The 17359-nt window shown below is 45.0% G+C and overlaps 1 protein-coding gene and 1 long non-coding RNA gene across 3 annotated transcripts in view; one reads left to right on the top strand and one right to left on the bottom strand.

Annotated features, from left to right (window-relative positions):
* The window catches only part of LOC143769033 (uncharacterized), an 898561-nt gene that overhangs the window by 232528 nt on the left and 648674 nt on the right, over window positions 1-17359 (top strand). The window lies entirely within an intron of this gene.
* LOC143768973 (jeltraxin-like) overlaps window positions 10804-17359 on the bottom strand; it is a 51880-nt gene continuing 45324 nt past the window's right edge. For both annotated transcript variants that reach the window (XM_077257584.1, XM_077257590.1), the window contains one exon: window positions 10804-14301. In XM_077257584.1, the coding sequence (XP_077113699.1) occupies window positions 13694-14301 (608 nt within the window). In that variant the 3' untranslated portion in view covers window positions 10804-13693. The remainder of the gene's footprint in view (window positions 14302-17359) is intronic.

Here is a 17359-nt window from a genome sequence, read left to right as displayed (position 1 = left end):
CGGTGTTAGTTCAGGATTTGCGGTCAGTACAGGTTCCACCGACTCCAGAGAAAGTTTCATGCGGCTCCAAGGTCACCAGATCATAACAGTACAACTGGCCCATAATGAGTTAAATGCATCTCAGAAGAAGGGAAGAAAGGTGTTGAGCCATTTTTTTTTCTGCAGTCTGTTTTGTCTTTTTTTCCCTCTTTATTTATGGGTGGCTGAGGAGTCTTGTGCCAGCATGGTTGTTCAGGAATTAGCTTCTCGTGTAGACCAGCTTGCTGCTAGGGTACAGGGTATTTCTGATTATATTGTTCAGACTCCTGCTTTAGAGCCGAAGATTCCTACTCCTGATTTGTTTTTTGGTGATTGGTCCAAATTTTGGGGTTTTAAAAATAATTGTAAACTGTTTTTTGCTCTGAGACCGCGATCCTCCGGTGATTCCATTCAGCAGGTTAAAATTGTCATCTCCCTGCTGCGTGGCGATCCACAGGATTGGGCATTTTCCCTGGAATCTGGGAATCCGGCCTTGCTTAATGTAGATTCCTTTTTTCAGGCTTTAGGATTATTACATGATGAACCGAATTCTGTGGATCAAGCGGAGAAAACCTTGTTGGCCCTGTCTCAGGGTCAAGAGGCGGCAGAATTGTTTTGTCAGAAATTTAGAAAATGGTCTGTGTTCACTAAATGGAATGATGATGCTTTGGCGGCAATTTTCAGAAAGGGTCTTTCTGAATCCGTTACAGATGTTATGGTGGGGTTTCCCACGCCTTCCGGTCTGAGTGATTCTATGTCTCTGGCCATTCAGATTGATCGGCGCTTGCGGGAGCGTCAAACTGTGCGCGCTGTGGCGTCGTCCTTAGAGCAAAGTCATTGTGGCGACGCTTCTCATGTCATTTCAGTCTGCCCTAAGCGGACGAGAAGGATCGCTCGTTCATTTACTATCAGTACTGTACAACCTAAATTTCTGTTATCGGTGTCCTTGATCTGCTCATTGTCATCATTTTCTGTCATGGCGTTTGTGGATTCAGGCGCCGCCTTGAACTTAATGGATTTTGAGTTTGCCAGGCGTTGTGGTTTTCCCTTGCAGCCTTTGCAGAACCCTATTCCTTTAAGGGGGATTGATGCTACACCTTTGGCTAAAAATAGGCCCCAGTTTTGGACACAGGTGACCATGCACATGGCGCCAGCCCATCAGGAAGATTGTCGATTTCTGGTGTTGCATAATTTGCATGATGTTATCGTGCTGGGTTTCCCGTGGTTGCAGGTACATAATCCTGTGTTGGATTGGAAATCTATGTCTGTGACTAGTTGGGGTTGTCAGGGGGTTCATAATGATGTTCCTTTGATGTCAATCTCCTCTTCTTCCTCTTCTGAAATTCCAGAGTTTTTGTCTGATTTTCAGGATGTATTCGATGAGCCCAAGTCCAGTTCCCTTCCACCGCACAGGGACTGTGATTGTGCGATTGACTTGATTCCAGGCAGTAAGTTTCCTAAGGGCCGACTTTTCAACCTGTCTGTGCCTGAATATACCGCCATGCGGAGTTATGTTAAGGAGTCTTTGGAGCAAGGGCATATTCGGCCATCTTCTTCACCGTTGGGAGCAGGTTTTTTTTTTGTTGCTAAGAAGGATGGCTCCTTGACACCTTGTATTGATTATCGCCTCTTGAATAAGATCACGGTCAAGTTTCAATACCCTTTACCTTTGCTTTCCGATTTGTTTGCTAGGATTAAGGGGGCTAGTTGGTTTACGAAGATTGACCTTCGGGGGCATATAATCTTGTTCGTATTAAACAGGGTGATGAATGGAAAACTGCGTTTAATACGCCCGAAGGCCATTTTGAATACCTTGTGATGCCATTCGGGCTCACTAACGCTCCATCTGTTTTTCAATCCTTCATGCATGATATCTTCCGGACTTATATTGATAAATTCTTGATTGCATATTTGGACGATATTTTGATTTTTTCCGATGATTGGAAGTCTCATGTGGAACAGGTCAGGATGGTATTTCAGTTCCTTCGTGACAATGGTTTGTTTGTGAAGGGGTCTAAGTGTCTCTTTGGGGTGCAGAAGGTTTCTTTTTTGGGCTTTATTTTTTCTCCCTCATCTATGGAGATGGATCCGGTTAAGGTTCAGGCCATTCATGATTGGATTCAACCCACATCCGTGAAGAGCCTTCAGAAATTTGTGGGTTTTGCAAATTTTTATCGCCGTTTCATTGCTAACTTCTCCAGCGTGGTTAAACCCTTGACTGATTTGATGAAAAAGGGCGCTGATGTGGCGAATTGGTCCTCTGCGGCTGTCTCTGCCTTTCAGGAGCTTAAATGCCGATTTACTTCTGCTCCAGTGTTGCGCCAACCAGATGTTTCTCTTCTGTTTCAGGTTGAGATTGATGCTTCTGAAATTGGGGCAGGGGCCGTTTTGTCTCAGAGGGATTCTGTTGGTTCTTTGATGAAACCGTGTGCCTTCTTCTCCCGCAAGTTTTTGCCTGCTGAACGCAATTACGATGTCGGCAATCGGGAGTTGTTGGCTATGAAGTGGGCGTTTGAGGAGTGGCGACATTGGCTTGAGGGAGCTAAGCACCGTATTGTGGTCCTGACCAATCATAAGAATTTGATTTACCTCGAGTGTGCCAAACGGCTGAGTCCTAGACAAGCTCGATGGTCCTTGTTTTTTTCCCGTTTTGATTTTGTGGTTTCGTATCTTCCGGGTTCTAAGAACATTAAGGCTGATGCCCTTTCTAGGAGTTTTTTGCCTGATTCTCCTGAGGTCCTTGAACCGGTCGGCATTCTGAAAGAAGGGGTGGTCCTTTCTGCCATTTCCCCTGATTTACGGCGGGTTCTTCAGGAATTTCAGGCTGATAGACCTGACCGCTGTCCTGTGGGGAAATTGTTTGTTCCTGACAGATGGACTAGTAGAGTGATTTCTGAGGTTCACTGTTCTGTGTTGGCTGGTCATCCTGGTATTTTTGGTACCAGAGATTTGGTTGGTAGGTCATTTTGGTGGCCTTCGTTGTCACGTGATGTGCGTTCTTTTGTGCAGTCCTGTGGTACTTGTGCACGGGCCAAGTCTTGTTGTTCCCGTGCTAGTGGGTTACTTTTGCCATTGCCGGTCCCTGAGAGGCCCTGGACGCATATTTCTATGGATTTTATTTCTGATCTTCCGGTTTCCCAGAAGATGTCGGTTATCTGGGTTGTTTGTGACCGGTTTTCTAAGATGGTTCATTTGGTGCCTTTGCCTAAATTGCCTTCCTCTTCAGAGTTGGTTCCGTTGTTTTTTCAGCATGTGGTTCGTTTGCATGGTATTCCGGAGAATATTGTGTCCAACAGAGGTTCCCAGTTTGTTTCTAGGTTTTGGTAGGCCTTTTGTGCTAGGCTGGGCATTGATTTGTCTTTTTCTTCTGCATTTCATCCTCAGACAAACGGCCAGACTGAGTGAACTAATCAGACTTTGTAAACTTATCTGAGATGCTTTGTGTCTGCCGATCAGGATGATTGGGTGGCCTTTTTGCCATTGGCCGAGTTTGCCCTTAATAATCGGGCTAGTTCGGCTACTTTGGTTTCGCCTTTTTTTTGTAATTTTGGTTTTCATCCTCGTTTTTCTTCTGGGCAGGTTGAGCCTTCGGACTGTCCTGGTGTGGATTCTGTGGTTGACAGGTTGCAGCAGATTTGGGCTCATGTGGTGGACAATTTGGTGTTGTCTCAGGAGGAGGCTCAACGTTTTGCTAACCGTCGTCGGTGTGTTGGTTCCCGGCTTCGGGTTGGGGATTTGGTTTGGTTGTCTTCCCGTCATGTTCCTATGAAGGTCTCTTCCCCTAAGTTTAAGCCTCGGTTTATTGGTCCTTATAGGATTTCTGAGATTATTAATCCGGTGTCTTTTCGATTGGCGCTTCCGGCCTCTTTTGCTATCCATAATGTCTTCCATAGATCTTTATTGCGGAAATATGTGGTGCCCGTTGTTCCCTCTGTTGATCCTCCGGCCCCTGTTTTGGTTGATGGGGAGTTGGAGTATGTGGTTGAGAAGATTTTGGATTCTCGTTTTTCGAGGCGGAGGCTTCAGTACCTTGTCAAATGGAAGGGTTATGGCCAGGAGGATAATTCTTGGGTTTTTGCTTCTGATGTCCATGCTGCTGATTTGGTTCATGCTTTTCATCTGGCTCGTCCTGATCGGCCTGGGGGCTCTGGTGAGGGTTCGGTGACCCCTCCTCAAGGGGGGGTACTGTTGTGAATTCTGCTTTTGGGCTCCATCCGGTGGTTTTAGGTGGTAATGCAGTTGCCCCTGAGTTGCAGTCCTGGTCAGGTGTATCTGCTGATTGCAGTTCTGACTGGGGTATTTAGGCGTGCAGGATTCATTAGTCCTTGCCAGTTGTCAATTGTTGTTGGGAGGTGTAGGACCTCTGCCTGGTTCCTCCTGCCTTTCTGTTAAATCAGCAAAGATAAGTGTCTGGGTTTTTTTTCCTGTGGCACACATGTTGTGTGCTTCACAATTCAGTGCTATTCTTTGTGTTTTCTTGTCCAGCTTAGATTGTGTCAGTATTTTCTCAGTCTTGTTGGATTCTCTGGAGTGGCAGATATACATTCCATGTCTTTAGTTAGATTGTGGAACTTTTTGTATTATCTGCTGTGGATATTTTTGGAAGGGTTTTAATACTGACCGCCTAGTAATCTGTCCTATCCTTTCCTATTTAGCTAGAGTGGCCTCTTTTGCTAAATCCTGTTTTCTACCTGGGTGGGTATATTCTTCTCCTACTCACAGTCATTATTCGTGGGGGGCTGCCTATCCTTTGGGGGTCTGCTCTGAGGCAAGGTAGCATTCCTATTTCCATCTATAGGGGTATTTAGTCCTCCGGCTATGTCGAGGTGTCTAGGGTATGTTAGGCACACCCCACGGCTACTTCTAGTTGCGGTGTTAGTTCAGGATTTGCGGTCAGTACAGGTTCCACCGACTCCAGAGAAAGTTTCATGGGGCTCTAAGGTCTCCAGATCATAACAGGAGCCCTCCACCATGGGGGGGTGGATCCCACGACACAGAACAATACACTCATGTGTTGGCTGATTCAATTGTGTGGTGACTTGCCAATGGCTGGGATCTTAAGGTACCGTCACACTCAGCGACGCTGCGGCGATATAGACAACGAGCCGACCTAAACTAGATCGCTGTAGCGTCGCTGTTTAGGTCGCTGTAGAGACGTCAAACACAGCAACTCCAGAACGATGCAGGAGCGATCCAGTGACGTAACGGCGACTCACTTCTCGTTCTCGCTGGTTGTTAGCTCCATGTCAAACAGCCGGAGTGTACCGACTGGCTAGAAGGAGATGCTGCGACGCCCCCTATGCTCGTTGCTGGCGTCGTTGCTTTTGATGTCAAACATGACGATACACGCCGACCTGGCGACCAAATAAAGTTCTGCACTTCTAGCTCTGACCAGCGATGGCACAGCGGGATCCAGATCGCTGCTGCGTGTCAAACACAATGAGATCGCTATCCAGGACGCTGCAACATCACGGATTGTTGTCGTTCTCTTTGCAAAGTTGCTGAGTGTGACGGTACCTTTAGGCTGAGGCGAGATCACTGTGATCATGTGTATTGTTGGAAGATGCCACGTGGGACTGTGTTGTGCCCCTCATCTGCTGGATCTATTAAATTCACTCTAAGACTATTTCTATTTCCCTGGAGTCGGATTGCCGGGTGGCACCCCCGGATTTACTCCCTTTCTGTGGACTCATTGTGGACTCATTATGGACACTGCAGAATTACTTACATTTGTGTTGTCCCAGTTCCCTGTTCCAATAAATCTTGTTGCATTATTTATCGGCCTGGTGTCTCTTCCTGCTCTGTCGCATACCCCGTCACACAGGCGCCTCGGTCCCGGAGCTCAGAGGGGGCCCACCGGGAGCTAATCTTCTGTAACTTCATCTGCCCTATGGGGCCCCTGCATTTGCCCTGCTCTGCCGCTATGGGGTCCCTGAGCAGGCGGGGGGCCCGGTGTCAGCAGTGGGCCCCTCGCCTGTCATCACAGGGTCTGCTTATAGGGGTACTGTCTTATACTACAGGGTCTTCCTATAGGGGTACTCTTATACTACAGGGTTTACCTATAGGGATACTGTCTTATAATGCAAGGTCTGCCTATAGGGGGACTGTCTTATACTACAGGGTCTGCCTTTGGGGGTACTGTCTTATACTACAGGGTCTGCCTATAGGGGTACTGTCTTATATTACAGGATCTGCGTATGGGGTTACTGTCTTAAATTTACAGGGTGTGCCTATGGGGGTACTGTCTTATAATGCAGGATCTGCCTATAGGGGTACTGTCTTATACTACAGGGTCTGCTTATGGGGGTACTGTCTTATCCTGCAAGGTCTGCCTATAGGGGTACTGTCTAATACTACAGGGTCTGCCTATGGAGTACTGTCTTATACTGCAGGATCTGCCTATAGAGGTACTGTCTTATACTACAGGGTCTGCTTATGGGGGTACTGTCTTATACAGCAGGGTCTGCCTATAGGGGTACTGTCTAATACTACAGGGTCTGCCTATGGAGTACTGTCTTATACTGCAGGATCTGCCTATAGAGGTACTGTCTTATACTACAGGGTCTGCCTATGGGAGTACTGTCTTATACTTACTGGGTCTGCCTATGGGGGTACTGTCTCATACAACAGGGTCTGCCTAAGTGAGTAATGTCTTATACTTACAGGGTCTGCCTATGGGGGTACTGTCTTATACTACAAGGTCTGCCTATGGAGTACTGTCTTATACTGCAGGATCTGCCTATAGAGGTACTGTCTTATACTACAGGGTCTGCTTATGGGGGTACTGTCTTATACAGCAGGGTCTGCCTATAGGGGTACTGTCTTATACTACAGAGTCTGGCTATGGGGTACTGTCTTACACTACAGGGTCTGCCTATAGGGGAACTGTCTTATACTACAAGGTCTGCCTATGGGGGTACTGTCTTATACTACAGGGTCTGTCTATGGGGTACTGTCTTATACTACAGAGTCTGCCTATAGGGGTACTGCCTTATACTACAGGGTCTGCCTATGGGAGTACTGTCTTATACTTACTGGGTCTGCATATGGGGGTACTGTCTCATACAACAGGGTCTGCCTAAGTGAGTAATGTCTTATACTTACAGGGTCTGCCTATGGGGGTACTGTCTTATACTACAGGGTCTGCCTATGGGGGTACTGTCTTATACTACAGGGTCTGCCTATGGGGGTACTGTCTTATACTACAGGTTCTGCCTATGGGGGTACTGTCTTATACTGTAAGGTCTGCCTATGGGGTGCTGCCTTATATTACAGGGTCTGCCTATGGGGTACTGTCTTATACTACAGGGTCTGCCGGGGTACTGTCTTATACTTACAGGGTCTGCCTATAGGGGTACTGTCTTATTCTACAGGGTCTGCCTATGGGGGTACTGTCTTATACTACATGGTCTGCCTATAGGGGTACTGTCTTATACTGCAGGGTCTGCCTATTGGGGTACTGTCTTATACTACAGGGTCTGCCTATAGGGGCACTGTCTTATAATGCAGGGTCTGCCTATAGGGGGACTGTATTATACTACATGGTCTGCCTATGGGGTACTGTCTTATACTACAGGGTCTGCCTATAGGGGTACTGTCTTATATCACAGGGTCTGCCTATGGGGGAACTGTCTTAAACTTACAGGGTCAGCCTATGGGGGTACTGTCTTATACTGCAGGGTCTGCCTGTAGGGGTACTGTCTTATACTACAGGGTCTGCTTATGGTGGTACTGTCTTATACTGCAGGGTCTGCCTATAGAGGTACTGTCTAATACTACAGGGTCTGGCTATGCGGGTACTGCCTTATACTACTTGGTCTCCTGGGGGTACCGTCTTATAATTACAGGGTCTGCCTATGGGGGTACTGTCTTATAATACAGGGTCTGCCTTAGGGTGTAATGTCTTATACTTACAGGTTCTGCCTATGGGGGTACTGTCTTATACTACAGGGTCTCCCTATGGGGGTTCTGTCTTATACTGCAGGGTCTGTCTATAAGGATACTGTTTTGTACTACAGGATCTGCCTATATGGGTACTGTCTTATACCACAGGGTCTGCCTATGGGGGTACTCTCTTATACTTACAGGCTCTGCTATAGGGGTACTATCTTATGCTACAGGGTCTGCCTATAGGGGTGCTGCCTTATACTACAGGGTCTGCTGGGGGTACTGTCTTATAATTACAGGGTCTGCCTATGGGGGTACTGTCTTATACTGCAGGGTCTGCCTATAGGGATACTGTCTTATACTACAGGGTCCGCCTATGGGGGCTGCCTTATACTAAAGGGTCTGCCTATGGGGTGCTGCCTTATAATACAGGGTCTGCCTATGGGGTGCTGCCTTATACTACAGGGTCTGCCTATGGGGTGCTGTCTTTTATTACAGGGTCTGTCTGTGAGGTGCTGTCTTATACTACAGGGACTGCCTATGGGGTGCTGCCTTATACTAGAGTCTGCCTATGGGGGTGCTGTCGTATACTACAGAGATTGCCTATGGGGTGCTGCCTTGTGCTATAGAGTCTGCCTATGGGTGCTGCCTTGTAATATAGTCTGCCTATGGGGAGTGCATTATACTATATTGAGGACTATCTGGTGCATTATACTATATGGAGGCCATCTAGGGGGCCATTGTACAGTGTGGGGATTACAGTGAGGGGGCCATCATGCAGTTCTGGAGCCATCAAACAGTTTGGGGGCTACTAAGGGGTCAGTATACTGTGTGGGGGTGCATTACAGTGAGGAGGCATCATGGTATGTATAAAAGAGCATCATACTGTGTATAGGGAATCTGTACAGGGGGCAGACTCGGGACATTATTCAATGTGAAGTGGGCACTTATTTTTATAGGGGAACTCAGGTTACTGTGACTATTAAAGGGGCACACAGGGCAATATTACTTTCTAGGGTGCAAAATGTGGGCACTGTTTTCTAGGGCACTTGCACCCTGCATTGCTGTATTATAGAGGGTTGCTTTAGAATTTTGAGGGCACAGAGAATCACACAGCAGGTGCAGTAATAGGGACACAGTCGGCAGCAGCGGCTCAGTATTGGGTATTAGGTGCCGTAATGGGAACACATACGGCAGCAGCGGCTCAGTATTGGGGTATCAGGGGCAGTAATGGGGTCACATAGGGCAGCAGCGACTCAGTATTGGGATATCAGCAGGATGCGGAGTTTGTGCAGGTTGGGAATAGATGGTGATGGCCTGGAATATAAGAAGTAAAACATGTCTTTGTTGTATTCTCTGCAGGTGAGTCTTTGCTGGAAGAAGTTGTCATGGCGGTCTCGGCCAGATGGAAAAGATGGGGAAAGTGAACGATTCCATCAAAAAGAACGTCAGCGGTATGTCATTATCTGTAACTGAGCTGTGATCTGTTATATGTTCTGTGGGGCTGGTATCTACCACTGACCATATGGCAGTAATATCTATGTTAGTCTTGAACTAGAGCTTATCTTCAGTAATAGTGCTGTCATCTGCTGAGGTTCTCCTCCACTATTAGGGCACGTCACCGAGTTGTAATCAAGATTACCTGATTAGGGGCCCACTCAGAAGCTTTGCCCCCCTGAACTAAAACCCTAGCTACACCTCTGCATAAGGCCCTTGCCATTTGGCCATGAGCTTACTCTCTGGGGTGGGCTCTAGTACCAACACCTGTTCCCCTTCTTTAAAGGTCCTGACCATGGCCCTTTTATTGTACGTACGGCTCTGCGCAGCCGGGGCATTCATTAGATGCTCTTTTACTATGGGCCGTATGGCCGAAATCCGGATTTTACTATTGGTCCCACAAGATCCATCCTAATCCGTTCAACAGGTACCTCTATAATGGGCAGAGGCACCAATGGACTCTGGCAGTTTGTGGTAGGTGAGGTTAATTGGCACTCCGGGCACGAATCACAGTACCTTTGGACCTCAGTGTAAATACCAGGCCAAAAAAAACGCTGCAGTATATGCTCCAGAGTCTTTTTGACCCCCAAATGCCCCCCCATCGTGTGAGTGTAGGCCATGTCGAGCACCGCCCAATGATAGAATTGGGGCACTACTAGTTGTTCTACCACCTCATCCCGGATTTTGTCAACCCTGTACAGTAACTCGTGGTTGATCGCCATCTGTGGAAACTCCATCTCCACACCCGGTTGCTGAGCCACCCCATTTACCGGGATCCTGGAGCTGAGCCATCTCAAACTTACCATGTGACACTTCCAGCTCGGGAATCGGTGGGGTCTCCTCGACTTTTCCTTCCAATACCTCTAAGGGAAACCTATCGGGGTTACACTCTGTCCCTAGGTTGGTGACCCCTACGGCAGGTATCCCTAATTCGGGATCTTCGGGCCCTGCGCTCGGAATACCACTTACCCTGGGAGGGTTAACCCTGGTCTCCCACAGGGACCAGAACAGGGGTAAGTCTCTTCCCAATACAGTCCTATATGGAAGAGTCTTTACCACTCCCACCACGTGTTTTATCTCTCCACAAATGGAAAATGTTAGTATGGTCAAAGTTTTGAGGGTCCCAGCCACTTGCACAGATGTTCCATGTAAATATGGTAAAAACTTTGTGGGTCCCAGTCACTTACTCGCACTATAAAAATGCTAATCAAGTTTTTATTTGCTACATATAACCTCTTGTTCCTATTGCAATGGTAAATGTTCAGGAATGGAAAGTCCTGGGTCACACAGGAGAGAAGCTCTTCTGATATTCTACAAACAACTCATTTAAAAAAAAAATCATTATTTCTCAACAGCAATAACTTTATAATTTTTTAAAAATTGCAAACCTTATTAGCTCAATAATATTATACAAACAACTGTGTAAAAAAGATTTATTAAAACCCTTTAGGTCAGTGTGGTCACATCTAATGAATGCATAATATAAAAAGTTTCACAAATCACTAGAAATACAAAAGTAACAAGGTGGGTAAAAAGATTATTTACTCAAGCGTAAAGAATATACAATATATACAGAGTACAACAAACAGATTACTCTAAGGTCATTATCTTGGGTCTCACAAAAACGATTTAGTGCGATCATACACTTAAAGTGAATCTGTCAGCAGGTTTTTATTTGTATTGTGAGAGCAGCATGATGTATAGACCCTGATTTCAGTAGTGTGTCACTTACCAGGCTGTGTTTTGCTATTTCAATATACTCAGTATTTTATTAACAGGAGATCATCATTACAGGACTAGGTATCCGATGCTTCCTAGTCGACCCATACCCCCACTACTGATTGGCTGTTTTCTGTCAGTATGCAGTGTACACAGAAAGAGGCCAATCAGTGGTGTGGGCGGAGTTATGCGCAGCTCGGCATTCTGAGCTCTGCTAGATATGCAGCAGAAAAAATTGTGATTCTTTCATGACTGCTGCACCCAGTAAGTGACACATCACTGAAATTAGAGTTTCTGCCCCAATATCATGCTGGTGTCAGATTACATACAAAACATGCTGAGAGATTCCCTTTAAAGTAATAAATGTGGCTGGTTTACACCACAGAGCTTCTGATAAGGACTTCCCCAAATCTAATTTCCAAGATATAACTGTGAAGACACAGGGATCAAAGCTGTGTAGGTCAGCGGGTGCTCTAGTCTGCTAGCCAAAACCGCATAGACAAGGGCTCATACCACTGAACACCTGCTCTCTTTTTCTGTGGGCAAAAAACTCCTCAGACAACACAGGGTGAGGGTAAAACAGTGTGGCAATAATTTATTGAACCAGCAGCAAATAACAACGTATAGAACAGTCCCAGCAAAATACCAAAGATGGTGCAACTTACAGAGTTTCACCCTTCCGCCGACATGCTGGTATTCAAGCTGCTTCCAGGACAAACTACCTCCACCTGTGGCACCCCGCTTTTGGCGTGCCCTCATAGAGAGGAGGTAAAGACAAGCTTAGGAATTTAACCGAGTATGTAGGCAGGTGACCTAATTGCCCCATCCTGGATTCTTCAAGACGTCTCTGGAGGGTTCAGTGATGGTTACTGGAGCAGATCTGTGTTCTTCCAGCTGGGGCCGTGGTCCCTTAAGCCGACATCCTGTGCACTCTTCTGGAACAGAGGCAAAGTCTCCTTATATAGTTCACAACTGTCCTTCAAGCCAGCATCCAGAGGTCAAAAGAAAGATGTGATGAGGTTAGCTCACATTGTTTGATTATTTATAGTTCGTTCTTCAATGTTTGCAAGTCAACAAACTGCATGGCCCAGTACAATGTGTAATAAACATATCAGAAAACATCATTGTTCAATGATTCCGCATCACTATTTTACAAAGATAGCAGACAATAAGTTGTATGAGCTGATATAAGATGCAAATAGCAACCATTCGTCCATTTACAAACATCAATTTAAAATACAAGAAGAGTCAATACTTCAGACAACAGTTTATGACTCTGGGCCTCCTGAATTTACGTCTGGCATAAATAAGAAGAAATGCTATGTCATCACAGTAATGTGTTAATATTTGTCAATCTGTTGTTATGTGGAATGTGGCATATCAGCATTGTGAGTTTGAGGTACTTAGATGGATCCAATTTTGTCTTTAATATGCCATAAATGTCAGTCAGGTTATGTGCACATGGAAATTTTTTGAAGCAGATCATCTCCAAAATCCTCCTCAAAATCTGCTTTCAAGACTCTTCATTTTTACACCTAGCTGTTCATATGGCTCTGTGCACACAACAGCTTTTAAAGTCATGCAAACCTGATGAGTTTTTCAAGCAGATGATGCTTCAGGAAATACCGGTGACTTATTTTTTTCTGAAGTATATTTCGTCTTATTTTTTTATTGTCATTTCCTGACCAATTTTTCAACATTTTTGGCCACATGTGGGTTTTTTTAGCTTCTTTCCAGCATTTTTGTGACATCTTTTTTAACTGGTGTTTTCGGGCTATTTTTTTTCCTTTATTTACACTCAACTATGAAGAAACCACTAGAAGTTTTTTAAAAAACGCTTTTGTAATGCTAAAACAAAAACCTAACTCCTGGGCATCTTCCAGGCATCTTTTGACCATTCGCATTAACCTCTCGAATAAAGTACATAGCCTCTTCGCAGTGGAGAAATCCTGAAGAATAGTCAGCTAACTTCTTTTAACCACTTAGCGTCTAGGAAAATTTGAAGCAGTTAAAAGACACTAAAAAGACTAAAACTATTAACAGCAAGCTGTTTTTCCATAGAGACACATATGTTCATTCTTTAAGTGTTTAGCTAGTGTTTTTTCAGACTGTTTTTGGAGAGGGATCCACCCGAAATAGACATTGTATGCACATGCCCAGAAAGGATAGTTTCTGAAGCTGTGTAAAAAAAGTGTGGGTTTTGAACTCCTCAAGAATCTCAGAATCAACGTAGTTTACTAGTCCCAAATATAGTGAAGAATGTGGATCTCTGATCCTAGCAAGTAAAGACAGTCAGCATCAACTAAAGAAACAAATGGAGAGAAGACCATGCATATTTGCAATTATCCCCATGGAAGCCTCTGTAGTATATGTATACAGGTCACTTTGTCTCCTATAAGAAGCATTTTTCTTGCCTTAATGGGGGTCAGTGATCCCTTGTTCTCTAGATAAATGGGGGTGCCAAATCTTCAACATTCAAATCTTTAACATACAAAATTCATCTCTACAGTTTGAGTCAAGAAGACTCTGGTTATAGGTGTCATTCCCAAAGGTTAGTCTACAAAAAGCATCTTTAAGGTTTTATGGATGGTTTATACAGAATAACATCTCCATAAATCTCATAGTCCACAGACTCCCAGCTAATGACACTTCTATTACAGTAATAACAATTATTATAGTACATTGACTGCATCTCACTGGGGTGAAGTGCGCGATCCCACACATTGACGTTTCTAATTTCACCCACATAAGAGGGTCCTTCAGAATAAATTAGGCCAGCAAGGGTCTGTCCGAGGACCATAGTAACATTTGAATCTATGATAAAACCTGGTTTTAAAACTCTTCTTGGGAAGAGTTTCCCATTGACAACTAAATGGATGACCCCTGTGCTGTATTCCCAAGACACACAGATGAGCCTCCACTCCATGCTCTCTTTACTGGTCAGATAGTAAATCTGATCTCCATCTATGGCAATGTTGTAGTAATTTGAGACTTGAAAAAGATGGAACTGAGGTTTGGACTTTTTAGCCTCCAGTGTAAACAGAGAGTCTCTCTGGACGTTGTCCGTGAAGGACTGCAGGCAGGCAGTGATATCTCTCAAAGGTCCTGTGATGGTGGGCTTCAAAACCACTCTTGATGTGTCACTGCTTTTAGAAAATAGAAAAGACGTGCCGTGCAAATCTAAAAAAGAAAAACAACAATGCCTGATGGAAAGTTCAGACCAGAAAGACATTAGCATTCAAGATGAATCTCACAATGTTTAGATTTACATGAAAAAATTGTGGAAAAGCAAATGGGTCATTTATTGTAATGGAGCCAAGTAAGGCTCTACCATGGACCAGATTTAGATATGTTAGTCGCCCGTCAGGGCCATGGGGTACTCGGTACCGGGTCCGAACGCTTTTAAAGGGGATGCCACGGTGGATGGGACCCGGTCCGTGGCCTTGGGCGCCCAATTAAAGGGGAACGGTCTTTTAAGGGGTATTGTGAAAGTCTATTTTCGTGATGCCACCTGTGGTTCTCGGTCAGTAAGGACCGACACCACTTAAAGGGGTCCTCTGGGGTGATGATATGGTGGCTAGATGGTGATGCTTCCCACAGGTGAAGTGGGTTCCCCAGGGCTCCGAAGGTGCGTAGCAGGAATGTGGTATGCCGAAGAATAAGTGGAGGACACAATTTGTAAAGTCTTTACCTGGTTTACTGGTGGTAGTAGTCCACAGTCCAAGGTACCAGGCACAGGTGGTGATGTGATCCAGCCGTTTTGGAGGCAAGGGTAATCTCACTTCCAGGTGAGGTCCATAAGCCTTCCTACTGCACTAGTATGCGAGGTCCCTGCTGCCTGAAGCTTGCTGGCCAAGTCCTCTCACTCCTGTCTTAGGATAGGTACCTGTATGATGGGCAGCTTGAGCCGTTACAGGGTCTCTATCATGACACGGGCTCCTACAGTGCTGCTTCACCTACAGGTGTGGTGCGGGCAAGTAATGTACAGTCTAATGCTTTCCGGTTCTGCTATGTGTCTTAGAGTCCCACAAAAGCCTCGGGCTCCCGGTACCCGGTTTCTGCGCTTCAGCTCTGAGGGTGCCTGATCACAATTCCCCTCTAAGCCCTTTTCTTCTCCTGTGCTCCTTCCCTCAATTGCTTCACTGCATACAACAACCCATCAGGTTCTCTTCCTTCCTAGGAGCCGCAGCTCAGTCGTGGCTGCATGGCTCCGCTGTCTGCACTCTCTACTAGACTTCCTTTCTCCTCAGTGTCTCTCTCCATTTGAACTCACTCCTTCTCCAGACCAGGATATATAAAGCTGAGGGAAGCTTCCCTGAATCTGAGTCCTGAGCCTCCCCTCCTGGCCTGGATTCAGATTGTGTTGTGTGTAGGTGCTTACCTGGTAAAGAGAATCCTTCCTGCCTCCAAGCATGATATCGCCCTCCCCGAAAGGAAGGCAACATCACTGTAACAACCGCTTACCTGAGGTGTTACATATACATGGAATAAGAGACAGTGAAGAATTTCTCATATATATATATTGTTCTTAGACCAAATCCCAAAATTTATTCAGTACTCAGACTCGACCTCTAAACTAATGTAGTGCTCAGACCAGACCTCCCAAATTAAATCAGACCCACTTAATAAATCAGACCCTAGAGCACATAGCCTAAATGAATCAGAGCCCAGAACAGACCTAGTAAATAAATGAGACCTCAAACTAGACCCAAATAAATAAATACAAAACTAGACTAGATCTCCCAAATACTGTTTACCCCAGACCAGAGCAATAAAACAAAAGAAAAAAAAAGCACACATTAATCCATTAACATGACACTCCTTGCTTTTGTGTTCTTTCTGCCTTGGGTTCTACCACTCTAATTCCAGTTGTTGGCCATCCAGACCAGACCTTCTTAATCAGACTCGAGATCAGACCCCATTAATATATCAGGGCTCAAACCAGAATCTCGAAATAAATGAGACCTTACATCAGACCTCCAAAAATAAATAAATAAATAAAAAAATCAAACTTTAGACCAGACTACTTTTAATAAATCAGACCTCAGACCAGAACTGTTAAATAAGTCAGAACTCCTTAAAAATCAGACTCCAGATCCAACTATCCCACAATAAATCAGACCTCAGACCAAATCTTATATGTAAATCAGATGTCAGAGCAGAACCCATCTTAAACCAGACCCCCCAAATGAATCAAATTCTTGCCTAGAACATTGAAATAAATCAGACTCCTGACCAGATCCACTCTATAAATTAGATCCTAGACCATACTCCCAAGTGAAACAGACCTCAGACCAAACCCTGTAATAAAATCAAGCACAACACAATGAACTTTCTACTACTCAATTCTGGATCATTTCTCAGTCTGGTGCTACTTCTTTATGCTGACCTACCAGACCAGACCCCTCTAAATGAATTAGACTTCCAACCAGACCTACCTAAATAAATTAGACTCTAGACCAAACCCTCTGAATGAGTTACACATGTGGTAAAATTTGTTGGTACCCCTCGTTTAATTACAGAAAAACCCACAGTGGTCACAGAAATAACTTGAATCTGACAAAAGTAATAATATGTAAAAGATCTATGAAAATGAACAAATGAAAGTCAGACATTGCTTTTCAACCATGCTTCCACAGAATTTTTTTAAAAATAAAACTCTTGAAATAGGCCTGGACGGAAATTATGGTACCCCTGAAAATAATGTGACAAAAGAGACATGTTAAATCATGGTGTGTCCACTAATTAGCATCACAGGTGTCTACAATCCTGGAATAAGTGAGTGGACCTGTATATAGGGTTGCAGATACTCACTGTGCTGTTTGGTGACATGGTGTGTATCACACTCCAAATGGACCAGAGGAAGCGAAGGAAAGAGTTGTCTTAGAAGATTAGAAAGAAAATTATAGACAAACATGTTAAAGGTAAAAGTTATAAGACCATCTCCAAGCAGCTTGATGTTCCTGTGACTACAGTTGCACATATTATTCAGAAATGTAAGATCCATGGGACTGTAGCCAACCTCCCTGGACGTGGCCACAGGAGGAAAATTGATGACAAATCAAAGAGACAGATAATACGAATGGTAACAAAAGAGCCCAGAAAAACTTCTAAACAGATTAAGTAGTACGGCGCACGTCGTGTCTCCCCCTTTGATGTGGGGCCTTGTGCAGGCATGTACTACGGAGGACAGAGAATGAACTTCAATCCAATATTGCAGCCAGCATGCAGCCAGCGG

The sequence above is a fragment of the Ranitomeya variabilis genome, chromosome 1 (genome assembly GCF_051348905.1).
Source record: "Ranitomeya variabilis isolate aRanVar5 chromosome 1, aRanVar5.hap1, whole genome shotgun sequence".
In the NCBI taxonomy this organism is placed as follows: domain Eukaryota; kingdom Metazoa; phylum Chordata; class Amphibia; order Anura; family Dendrobatidae; genus Ranitomeya; species Ranitomeya variabilis.
This window is presented reverse-complemented; position numbering and strand designations above follow the sequence as displayed.